Below are 11,837 nucleotides of genomic sequence, written 5' to 3' on the forward strand. Positions count from 1 at the left end.
CTATAATAAAATAATTTTGAAAGTACAATGATGTAGTAAGAAAGTCACATCACTATTAGTACATGTGGACAGCCTACGTGGACAATGAGGTGGCATGAAAACCTAGTATAATGGGTAAATTTAAATYAAAAGGTTACCCAATGCTATAATGGGTAAATTTTTCAAAGTACAATGTCCTAATAAAAAATAATTTGAAAGTACATTGCTGTAATAATAAAAACTGAAAGTACAATGCTATAATAAAGAAATTTATGAAAGTAGATTGCTATTTTATGCATTTTGCCCAATATTTTATATACGTCTTTTCAAGATGATCACCAAGTGTTCGACAAAATGCCTCAATCAAGATTTGACTCTCATCAATGTACCAAAACCACTCGTTTTAAAGTCTTAACTTCTGTTTGATAAACATGTTCTTGAAGTGGGTATTGTTTTGTTCACTAAGTTTGAATTATTCTTATTTATCGATCTCTAAATGGTTGCCACCTGACAACGGTTTGGGCATCTTACGTCCCATAATTCTTTCAATAAACATCACTGCTACTCTCCAAGTTTTCGTGCTATCCATGTTCTTTGAAGGTTCATCCCAAGATAATTCTAACGTAGTCTAGTGAAATCAAGATCATGTACATTGAACCACAAGGGTGGTGCCTGGTTGGTTTGAACTTGGCTCCAAAGGTCAAAAGTACCAGGAGGTCCCAGGTTCAAATCCAAGGAGGAATAAAAATCCCCTTGTGGCCACGGAGGTTCAAATGCGGTGACTCTGGGCTATCAGCAAAGCAGGTGGTCGCCATGGGATTAGTCGGCTCGCATAGCATGTTGGATATTCAGATTAATAAAAAAAAGATCATGTACATTGTTTGAATACAATTCATACCCATAAACGCAACCTTGGATACTTAAAATAGATTATGGGTATCTGTCATTTTCTTTGATATTTAATCAGTCGATTACATCATAGTCAAAACAACACAATACACCACTTGTTTCAACCTTAACGACCATCTCTTTGTAGTAAATTTAGGTTGAAAACGATGCTCCGTAGGAGCTCAGTAGAAAGTAAATACATCACAGAACTTTAAAATGTCATATCTTTTGACTTGGACCTCTGGTCAAGACCATTTTTTAAATCTCTGTGTTTTTTCATGAGTTACACAATAACGTACTGTTCGACAAGTTTACCCGTACTTTTTATCTGCCAAAACTCGTTGTACCTTCTGAAAGGCTTCTATTATCGTTGTTCTGATATAGGATCTCCATCAAACTGAATTATACAAAAACATCTATCGAATTATTGTCGAGCCTATATCGAACTACAAATAAACAACAAGGGCTTTGGATTTCATTAGATCTCGAAACTTACAACTGAAGTACTAAACGATCAAAATTTACACATTTACGATTAAATATTGTGAGTTTCGCGAGCACTTTTATCTAAAGGTTGTGTTTTACATGATTTTTTTTTCTATTTAAATGTAGTATTTAATGTATTGATTAACATATATTTGTTTCACAATGTGTTTGTTACATATGTATTCGGTTCACAATATAAAACTTTTTTACGAGTACTTTTTGTTTCTTTAACACGCCAAAAAGGTTTTCATTATGAACCATGTACATGTAAAACAAACACATTGTGGAACAAATATATGTTAATTACTATATTAAATTCTAACTATAAATGGAAAAAATATATATGAAATAACACATGAAGTATCGGTTCTAAGAGATCTCATGGTTTAGAGAGTTCTCAAAATAAAGTCCCTATATCTATACTATATTATAAAACATTTGACAAAAACTCTTAAAAATCACTTTTTATGCGTAAAGTACTGTTTATTAATGCATATTACTTAAAACTCAAGATTGCATGTAGATTATGCGTAAGTACAACTTATTAAAGTTTTATGTCTGAATTCGTGTAACTAACTGTAGATAAACATAATCAAATACAAGATAAACATCTCATTTTAAATATAAAAAATCTAAAACCGTATTATAACATCGATAAAGACAAATAATAAAATAGAACATTAAAATCGAGATGTGTCTCGCTGCATTACGCGAGTACTCTTCTAGTATACATATATGTATGTATATGGGGTTGGGTTCACATGAAACCATTTTTTTACACTTGAAACTTCATAACAAAACGCTATGAAGGTAAAAAAAAAAACGAACTTTCACAGCAAAAACACTGTGAATGTTACATTTACAACATTTTGCTGTGAATTTTCAAGTATAAAAAAATAGTCTCACAAGTCACACAAAAACAAACTGGTCTCACATGACCCAGCCTTATGTATATGTAAATTTGTATTTTCATAATAACGAAAAACCAAATTCTTTATAAATAAAAATAAAGTTTAAATACAATACACGTGGACGGCAGATTTTCCATTAACAAAAATACAAAAAACGTGGACGGCAGGATTCGAACCTGCGCGGGCAGAGCCCACATGATTTCTAGTCATGCCCGATAACCACTCCGGCACGTCCACTTTGATGTACTTCATCTTAATTTAATTTATTTATTTAATATTCTGAGTTTAAGAAATACGTTTTATGTCCCTCTAGTTTCTTAAAAGTTGCAAATTTTGTCCTTGTGATTTTGAAATTGTGGTTCCCAACCCTGTGATTTACGGTTCATTGCTATTTTCGTCAATGAAGATAACTGATACTTTTAAGTACAAGGGATGAACATAGCAGTTACTTTTAAACCACAAGAACGAAACTGTAATAAATTGTAAATCATAAGAACGAAAACAGTAATAAACTGTAGATCATAAAGAGAAAATGACAATGAATTGTAAACCATATAAATGAAAGTTTTGTAATTTTAAAAGTACATAAGCGAAATTGCGATTTTGAACAAACCATAGGGACAAAAACGTAATCTATTTTAAATATTATTTTTTTTAAAATCACTTGTGAAATTTTGAAATACCAATTCATATGAATTATCTCAATCTCAACTGGGATTCATCCAAACTCACTGTATCTAATGTCAGATTGGTTAATGACTCATGTATTATAGTTGTTGATGATAAATATTTTGTTTATAGATTATTTATGTTTCAATGGCAACTGTGTTTCTTTTCGACTCGTGAGACAGATGATTTCTTTAAAGCGTTGTTCATGTCAAGTGTTCATTAGATTTCATTGGATTTTGTTCGGTTTTCATTTTCTCAAGTTGAAGAGTCCATCAGTTGAGATCCATTCAACTGTCATTGTTTAGGATTGATTAACCTAGATATCCAACCCGCTATGCGAGCCGAGTAATCCCAAGGCGACCACTTGATTTACAGATAGCCCAAAGTCATCGCATTTGAACCTCCGTGGCCACAAGGGGATTTTTATTCCTCCTTGGATTTGAACATGGGACCTCCTGGTACTTTTGACCTTTTTGAACATATGTTCAAAGGAAGACTGCATCAATAAAGAAAATTTTGGACATGTCTTTTTGTTGGTTCAAAGAAACCCCGGATTTTTATCTTGTTCGATGAAAGATGGGGTTTTATCCGGCCCGACTAGTTTGGAAAAGGAAAAGCTAAACTGTTGACACGTTTTCGTATCATATGTTATACGAGTTATATAACTTTTTTTTAGCTGATTCAGCTGTATACAGTAGTAGATTTGAACCTAAGCTTAATCGGTGAAAATCAGACATCATGGTCGTGGAAAGGACAGAATCTCTCTTTTTCTCCCATTGCCTTGTATTGTGGGCAAGGTCTTAAATTCAAAAGACAGTCCAAAACGCACTGTCTGATCATGACTTCATCCTTCTTCTTTTTTTTCGAAGTCGATCATTTTTATAGTCTTTCAACGTTATCTCCACAATCCCGTCAATTGAATTTTCTCGAATACCGACGTTCGTCAAGCTCATCACTTTCGTTATGTTCTCAAATTTTGGAAAGAAATAAAAGAAATTGAAGGAAAGGAAAAGACAGAAAAAAAAAATGTGTTATAGGAGTTGAGGGAAACGAAGAAAAGTCAAGGACGAAATTTTATTTTCACGTTCTTAAATTTTATTTATATAAATATACTTTTATTTATTTTATAGTGGAATGATTGATGAGTATTAGAAGGGTACTCGCGCAATGTAGCGAGATATATATCTCGATTTCGATGTTTTATTTTATTTTTATTTTTGTTACCGTCGATGATATAATATGGATTTATGTAGTTTTGAGAAATAATGTTTTTCTTAATAAAATATAAATTTGAAGATATCATAAAAAATTTAAAAAATATGAAAGTCATTCTTTTGTGTAATTTCTTTAGTTCTTCTTTTTATTATAATTTACTTTAAGTTTAATGGCGAAATAATTGTTTTTGATTTAATAATATAATTTTTATAAAGATAATAACTAAATATTCTATTAAAACTCAATAACTATTCTAATTATATTTTAGATTTTATATTTAAAATAAGAATTTTATCTTGTATTTGATTATATTTATCTACGTTTTATTACACGAATTCAAACATGAAGTTTAATAAGTTGTACTTATGCACAATTTACTAGTGATCTTAAATTTTATATAATATGCATTAATAAGCAATATTTCATATATAAAAGATGATTTTTAAGAGTTTTTATCAAATGTTTTATAATAAACAATAAATACATACAATTTTATAAATATTTTTAATTTTTATAAATTATTTACCTCCCTTTCTTTTTCCTCCCACATTTTTAAGTTAAAAAATCATAATTGAGATTAGACTTGTAACAAAAGCATATAACCAAAACCTGCACACCTGGGGTGTTTGAGATTGTTTTTAAAAATAATTTATTTATTAACCACAAGGGTGGTGCCTGATTGGTTTGAGCTTGGCTCCAAAAGTCAAAAGTACTAGAAGGTTTCAGGTTCAAATCCAAGGAAGAATAAAAATCCCCTTGTAGCCACAGAGGTTCGAATGCGGTGACTCTGGGTTATCTGCAAAGCAGGTGGTCGTCCTAGGATTAGTCGGCTCACATAACGCGTTGGATATCCAGGTTAATAAAAAAAACAATTTATTGACTTATTCTAGTGTGACACCGATAATAAACATTTTTGAGTGTTTGGATAAACAACTTATACCGATATCAAACCGGTAATAAGAAGTTTTTAAAAAAGTAAAACTCCTCCGACTTATAATAAGTTGATAAGTGCTTTTGCAGAAAAGCATAAGTTGTTTCGAATAAGCAATCCCAAACACCTCCTATATCTTATTAAAAAACAGGGTCCGGAAACATGACCTCTATATCAAACGGTAGAACAATTATTTCCATTAGGGATTGTGTAAGAGTATGAACAATCAAGTAGCAGGAATAAAGATTTAAAGAAAATCCATATAACCCACTGAATGGGAAAAAAAAAAAGATCTGATTAGATCAAGATATACGCAGATCTTACCTCTATCAGTTCCGCTTGCTTGTAAATATAAAGCACACATGTACTAGTAGAGCTTGTGGCAAGCTTCAATTTCAAGAAACTTACCAAGAGAGTATAACACAAACAAAAACACCATGAGTAATTTACCCAAGGGTTTTATCAAGAAAATGGTGCTAGTATTTATAACACAAATAGTCAAATACTCCAAATTCGCGCAAAATGATCGAGTATAACCAGACGTAATTTCAAACATAAAAAATATCGCGTACAAGTTTTACGCTATAATAGGTGTCTGAAGTTGCTTTTACAACTTCGCTGCAAAAACCAGTTACCAGAAGACAGACCGACTTGCAAGATCCATGGTCGAAGAGGAAACATTGTCGGAGCTTCAAGAATTTTTTGACTCGAGGATCAGATAATCTGCAAAAGAAGAAAACAATCGAAAATCTAAAAGGGTGTTTCCGGAGCTTTACCATTTGTAACTTGCTACAAAGTAATATCATATTCACGAGGACAAGAATAAACCAAACCAAACCAAACACACCCAGTATTTCCCACTCGAAAGCAGGGTCTTGGGAGGGTGGGATCAGGGATGTATGCAGATCTGACCTTTACCCAAAAAGTGTTTTCACAAGGATAAACCAAACCTTGTATATCCCACCTGAAGCAGACCTGACTTCCACCTAAGAACTAAAGTGGTTGTTTCCGTAAAGAATTGAACACGAGCCTACTCACACAACCCACGGGTGGTTAGTAAGGATGACGCTAAACTAACACAGTGTATCCCACTCAAAACTAAGATCTGTGTGGAAAACCCGTCATCTGTCCCAAAGGGTGAAAGCAGTTGTTTCGTAACTCTTAACTATACACGGGAATTAGATGGTGCGTATAGCACATACAACACCATTGGGTTATTTTAGCTAAATGACCTCCCGAAATGTGTTTTTTAAATCCATGGCCTTCTGACAGATATCTAGACATTCGTATGTAAGAAGTGCCATTCTTTCGTTAAGTAGTGACATTCTCAAACTTGTCTAAAGGTCATAGGCTTATAAAAACGTGTCAAAAGGTTATAGATTTAAAAAAAGAACCGGTAGAAGGTCATTTAACCAAAGAACCCAACAACACTAAACTGCAAATCTGCAAGAAATGTTTTCATGATATCAACAATTTTTTTTTGTTTTGATTAACCTGGATATCCAACCCGCTATGCGAGAGGACTAATCCCAGGGCGACCACCTGCTTTGCAGGTAGCCCGGAGTCACCGCATTTGAACCTCCGTGGCCACAAGGGGATTTTTATTCCTCCTTGGATTTGAACTTGAGACCTCCAGGCACTTTGACCTTTAGAGCTCAAGCTCAAACCAATCAGGCACCAACCTTGTGGTTTGATATCAACAATTTAACATTGAATTCACAAAAAATATTGCACAAATCATAATCTTTTATGAATCTAGGACTACAATTGTTGATAGTAGATGCACAAGATTGAATGCAAAGATTATTCTCAAAAACTATTTAGTATCAATCCACAAATATAGCAAGCAAAAATAGGAAAATATTGTTAAAAATGCAATGGAAACAAGGCAACTGGACCTTCAAATCAAGAAACCAAACTAGGATCAAACTGCTTCAACATGTCACAGTTAGGCGTTGAGCGTTGATAACCCCAATGAAGTCGCTGTGTTTCTAGCCGGCAATTGTGAGAAAGAATCGACAAGTAGTCATGTTCGATCCTTCCTTCAAGTTGAACTCGTTCTGGACTATTCAACGGATAATCCTGCTCAAAATTGCGTGATTTCACAAAGAAATTAACCCCTTTTTGCGTAACGAAACGGTGCTCATAAGAGTAACTCCTCGAAAGGGAATAAATTGGCTCATTATTGGATGGCAAGAAGTTCACCAACAGAATCAGAAGCACGGGCAACAATTGAAGTAAAGCCCGAGTGTTAAACCCGTTTGAACCATTATCAGCCGTTCTTGTCCCCATCCCGGTCCCAAAATTGAACCCAGTGAACTGTGTGGTGGTGGTTCGAGGACCGTTCATTCCTCCGAAGAAAAAGTTCCTAAAGATTTCATCTGCATCAACATCTCCTTCGTGAAAGAACCCGTTACGGAACCCTTGATGAGCCCGCTGCCTAGTGGTTTGCCGTTCATAAACGGGCTCGTCTGATCCGAGAAGATCGTACTTTTTCCGATTCTCATCGACACTCAAACACTGGAAAGCTTTCGAGACTTTTTTGAAAGCCTCTTCGGATCCAGGTGCTTTGTTTTTATCAGGATGAACTTTTAAGGACAATTTTCTATAAGCTTTTCTAGCATCTTCAACACTACATGACTTCTCCAAACCTAGTATATCATAGTAATCCTTTTTCCTTCTAATTTCCCTCACAATTGTGATCTGTTCAGCTGTACATGATCCTAATCCTGAACCCGAACCCAAACCCAAACCCGATGAAGATCCGGTTGTTGGAACCCTACGACGAACACCAGAACTATCACCATCACCGGCACCACTCTCCGGCGACTTCGATGATTCGTTAGTCGGATTACCTTCTAGAGTCGATAACAGATCGTCAACGGGAAGAGACGGATCTAAACGTTGAGCTTTCGAGATGAATTTCAAGGCACGAGCTCGATCGCCTAACCCTAATGCATCTTTCCCGATCTTTAAACATTTCAACGCTTCGTCTTTGTTTCCATCCATCTCAAATAGATCAAAATTTCAACTAAACAAACCCTAACGAACACAGTATATGATCGAAATCAAACAGTAAATCGGTAAATAGTGAGTTTACCTGGAATTAATCAATGAATCCCCAAATCGAAGAGCGAACATCAATTGGAAGGAGAAATTGAGGTTAGATTTATGGTTGAATCAAGTGGGTTTTGGAAGTTGATGAGATAATGATGGATTGTTGAGAGGAAATCGGATGAAATTGGAGGAGAGATGACGAGATGATCCTAATCGTTTAGGAGTCCCATGAGAGAATTGAGGGTTAGGTATAGAGTTATACTTTGAAGTCTGCCTTTCTGAACAAGACACGTATCACGTGACATATTCACCCTAAAATAACATTCAATCTTTATAGTAAAAAACTATCTTTATAGTAACAAAATAAATGGAACAAGAATGAGATGGAAATTAAAATATTATTAATTTATCTAAATTTGATATAATGTTAATATGGTACTTGTTTTAATGGTCATCACCGCTAGTTCCGGCTGCTGCCACCACCGACGGTCACCGACAACCACCTTCACTTCCTGTTCCACTACAACAACATCCTCCATCGTCTCCACAACCACCGTCCACCGTTGTCTATCGCCACCTCTACCATAGTCAACTGCTAATCATTCACTGTCAATTGTGACTACCACTACCGCCGTTCGCCACCTCCAACTCCTCCTCTACTACAACAACCTCCTTCACCACACCTACAACCACCGTCCATTGTCACATTTACAACCATTATTGACCACCACCAACACTACCACTGTTGGCCACCTTCAACTCCTCTTATGCCTCAATAACCTCCTCAACAACCTCCTCAACAACCACTGTCGACCATCGACCACCGGTGTCCATTGCCACCTCTACAACCACCATCAGACACCAACCACCACCTCTACTGCAACAACCTCTTCCACAACCTCCACAACCACTATCGACCACCACCGTCCATTGCCACCTCACCTCTACCATAACTACCACCACCACTATCTTAACTACATCAGCCACAATTACCTCCTCCACCGTTGTCAACTGCCACCACCACCACAATCCACCAACTTCACGTCATCTATAACCACTGTCGTTCACCAACCACCATCGCCTCTACCTCCATAACCACCGACTACCACCTTCCATCGCCACTAGTACGTCGACCATCGATCCCCACCTCCCATCACCACTACTACTATCAACCACCTCTACCTCCACGTCCCATCGCCACTACTACTGTTGGTCACCTCCACCTCCACCATAACCAAACCACCTCCACCACCACTACTACCATAAACTATATCAAAATAATCTTTCAAAATTGGTACCATTATATATGTATGTATTCATTTATATGAAAATTGTATAAAAATATTTATAAATTAAATTCTTTAATAATTTACTTTATTTCTATTAATTAAAACTATTATATAATATTTAGAACCATCAAATAACTTTGCGGGGTAATTTGTCTATTTATGTCTTGTCCAGTCCTAGTCGTACCAAGCACCAGACATGCACTTGTTCAGTCTCGTCCAGTCCAATCATGTTTGCGCAAACGCTCATGGTTTTACGGTTCTTATGAACATATGATGGTATCACATGGATCCAAGTCTAATCATAATCTTATATCTACATATCATGGTCCGAAAAAAATAAGTTGTAGGTAAACAAATAATCTTGGGTTGGAATCTAGTGCAAAGTCGGCCCAAAAAGCCTAGACACCAGCTCGGCTCTTAAAGCACGAGCAAACCAACCCTTTTTAAGGTCCGGTTAAGACTTAACTCGAAAAACGTCCTGTCTTAAAAAAATTCAGTCGAATTTGAAAAATGGAGCCTAAAAATCCCGATTGCACTATCTTTCTAGAGAAAAAATAAACACGTAACAATAATTTTTATTTTTTATTTTGTAACAATTGGTCCACATTAACCGATATCATTTTTGCAAGTTTTTAATCCTTGATCTTTAAGAAGATTAGAATATTTCAGTGATCCAAATACTATTGGACCAAAGACCCATAAGCCTTTTTGGAGGATAAGTATTGTTAGAGAGCAGAGGTAATCGTTTGCGGGTTTGGACCGAGCTCGACCCAAACCCAACGTATGTATTTTATCCAACGGACCTTATATAACAAATTCAAGAGTCAAGACCCTTTTTGCAGGCTTGTTAACTCACTACTCCTACTTGTAATCCATAAGAACGAATGGATCACAATACTATCCCACAATACTGCATTTTGCCTTTGTTAGAGTTAAGGGCAACCGAACCTTCATTCAAGAAACGGAACTACATCAAATTGCTTCAATATGTCACAAAGGAAATATCGGCAATTGGATCTCAATCAAGAAACCGAACAACATCAAACTGCTTCAATATGTCACAATGGAAATAACGGCAACCGAGGTTGACCATCAATGTACATTAAACTGCTTCAACATATCACAATAGAAATAAAGGCAACCGGGGTTGACCATCAATCAACATTGAACTGCTTCAATAGTCACAATGGAAATAACAGCAACCAGGTTGACCCACAATCAACATTAAACTGCTTCAATATGCCACAATGGAAATAACCGCAACTGCACTATCAATCAAGAAACCCAACTATATTAATCTGCTTCAACATGTCATAATGGAAACAACGTCTTCTTGACCATCAATCAAAAAACCAAACTTCATCATAAGACTGCTTGAACATGGCCTCGAAAGCTAATAAACATGCTACCGCAGCCAAAACCACCAGCAAAAACTGAACCACAACGTCCAGGTCGAACCCACCCAGACCGTTGTCCGCCGTTCGTGTGCCCATGCAGTTTCCGGTGCACCGAGTGGTAGTAGTCGGCTGATGATTTGTTTCTCCATAGAAAAAGTTCCGAAAGATCGTCTCGGCATCACCATCCTCACCATGACCATCATAATAGACTCCATTACCAAACTCTTGATGAACATCATGCTCAGTTGTATGTTTATGATAAACAGGTTCATCATCATCGGATCTGATAGAATCATACCTTTTCCGATCAACATCCACACTCAGACACTTGAACGCCATTGAAACTTTCTTGAAAGCTTCATCGGATCCAGGTGCGTTGTTCTTATCAGGATGAACCTTCAATGACAGTTTTCTGTAAGCTTTTCTAACATCTTCAACACTACAGGTTTTCTCCAAATCTAGAATATCGTAAAAATCCTTTTTCCGTCTAATCTCAGTGACGATTGTGATCTGTTCTTCTGTATATGTTCCTGAACCAGAGCTTGTTGAAGATCCAGTTGCCGGAACCCTACGCCGGACACCAGAACTATCTCCACTTTCCGGCGATTTATTCGCCGGATTACCTTCTAGAGTCGACAACAGATCGTCAACGGAAAGAGAAGGATCTAGACGTTTAGCTTTCGAGATGAATTTCAATGCACGAGCTCGATCGTTCAAACGTAATGCATCTTTTCCAATTTTTAAACATGTCAACGCTTCATCTTTGTTTCCATCCATTTCCAAAAAGGATCACAAAAGTTTCAACTGAAGAACACAGTATATGATCAAATCAAAAGTAAATCACTGAGTTTACCTGGAATGAATCAATGAAAACCCCCAAACTGCAATCAATCTTCACTGGAAACCCTTGGCGACGTAAATTCAGGTTGTATGTCAGATTTATCGTTGAATCAACTGGTGTTTTGGAAATTAATGTATGTATGATCGATTGTGGAGAAAATTTTGATGATATAAA

The 11,837-nt window shown here is 36.1% G+C and overlaps 2 protein-coding genes and 1 non-coding gene across 4 annotated transcripts; all 3 read right to left on the bottom strand.

Annotated features, from left to right (window-relative positions):
- Window positions 1-2,419: 2,419 nt before the first annotated feature.
- Window positions 2,420-2,501, bottom strand: TRNAS-AGA. The gene has a single exon. It is a non-coding gene; the product is annotated as a tRNA-Ser (tRNA).
- Window positions 2,502-5,544: 3,043 nt separating this feature from the next.
- Window positions 5,545-8,360, bottom strand: LOC112500165 (chaperone protein dnaJ 49-like). Of its 2 annotated transcripts, none has more exons than XM_025103502.1 (2): window positions 6,978-8,360; window positions 5,545-5,802 (listed from the first exon to the last, which is right to left on the bottom strand). In XM_025103502.1, exon 1 carries the CDS (start codon window positions 8,086-8,088, stop codon window positions 6,985-6,987), a length of 1,104 nt encoding a protein of 367 aa, XP_024959270.1. In that variant the 5' UTR covers window positions 8,089-8,360; the 3' UTR covers window positions 5,545-5,802; window positions 6,978-6,984. The 2 variants fall into 2 exon arrangements, with proteins under 2 accessions (XP_024959270.1, XP_024959271.1); XM_025103503.1 differs by lacking the exon at window positions 5,545-5,802 and having other exon boundaries at window positions 6,810-8,088; window positions 8,180-8,360.
- A 2,090-nt stretch (window positions 8,361-10,450) lies between these two features.
- Window positions 10,451-11,837, bottom strand: LOC112500166 (chaperone protein dnaJ 49-like). Its single transcript, XM_025103504.1, has 2 exons — window positions 11,676-11,837; window positions 10,451-11,601 (listed from the first exon to the last, which is right to left on the bottom strand). The coding sequence occupies exon 2, from the start codon at window positions 11,597-11,599 to the stop codon at window positions 10,766-10,768; it is 834 nt and encodes a 277-aa protein (XP_024959272.1). The 5' UTR covers window positions 11,600-11,601; window positions 11,676-11,837; the 3' UTR covers window positions 10,451-10,765.

Source organism: Cynara cardunculus (genome assembly GCF_001531365.2).
Source record: "Cynara cardunculus var. scolymus isolate 2C chromosome LG 17, CcrdV1, whole genome shotgun sequence".
NCBI classification, from domain to species: domain Eukaryota; kingdom Viridiplantae; phylum Streptophyta; class Magnoliopsida; order Asterales; family Asteraceae; genus Cynara; species Cynara cardunculus.

Coding starts and splice junctions, on each gene's coding strand:
- LOC112500166 (XM_025103504.1), bottom strand. CDS start 11,599: ATGGATGGAAACAAAGATGAAGCGTTGACATGTTTAAAAATTGGAAAA.
- LOC112500165 (XM_025103502.1), bottom strand. CDS start 8,088: ATGGATGGAAACAAAGACGAAGCGTTGAAATGTTTAAAGATCGGGAAA.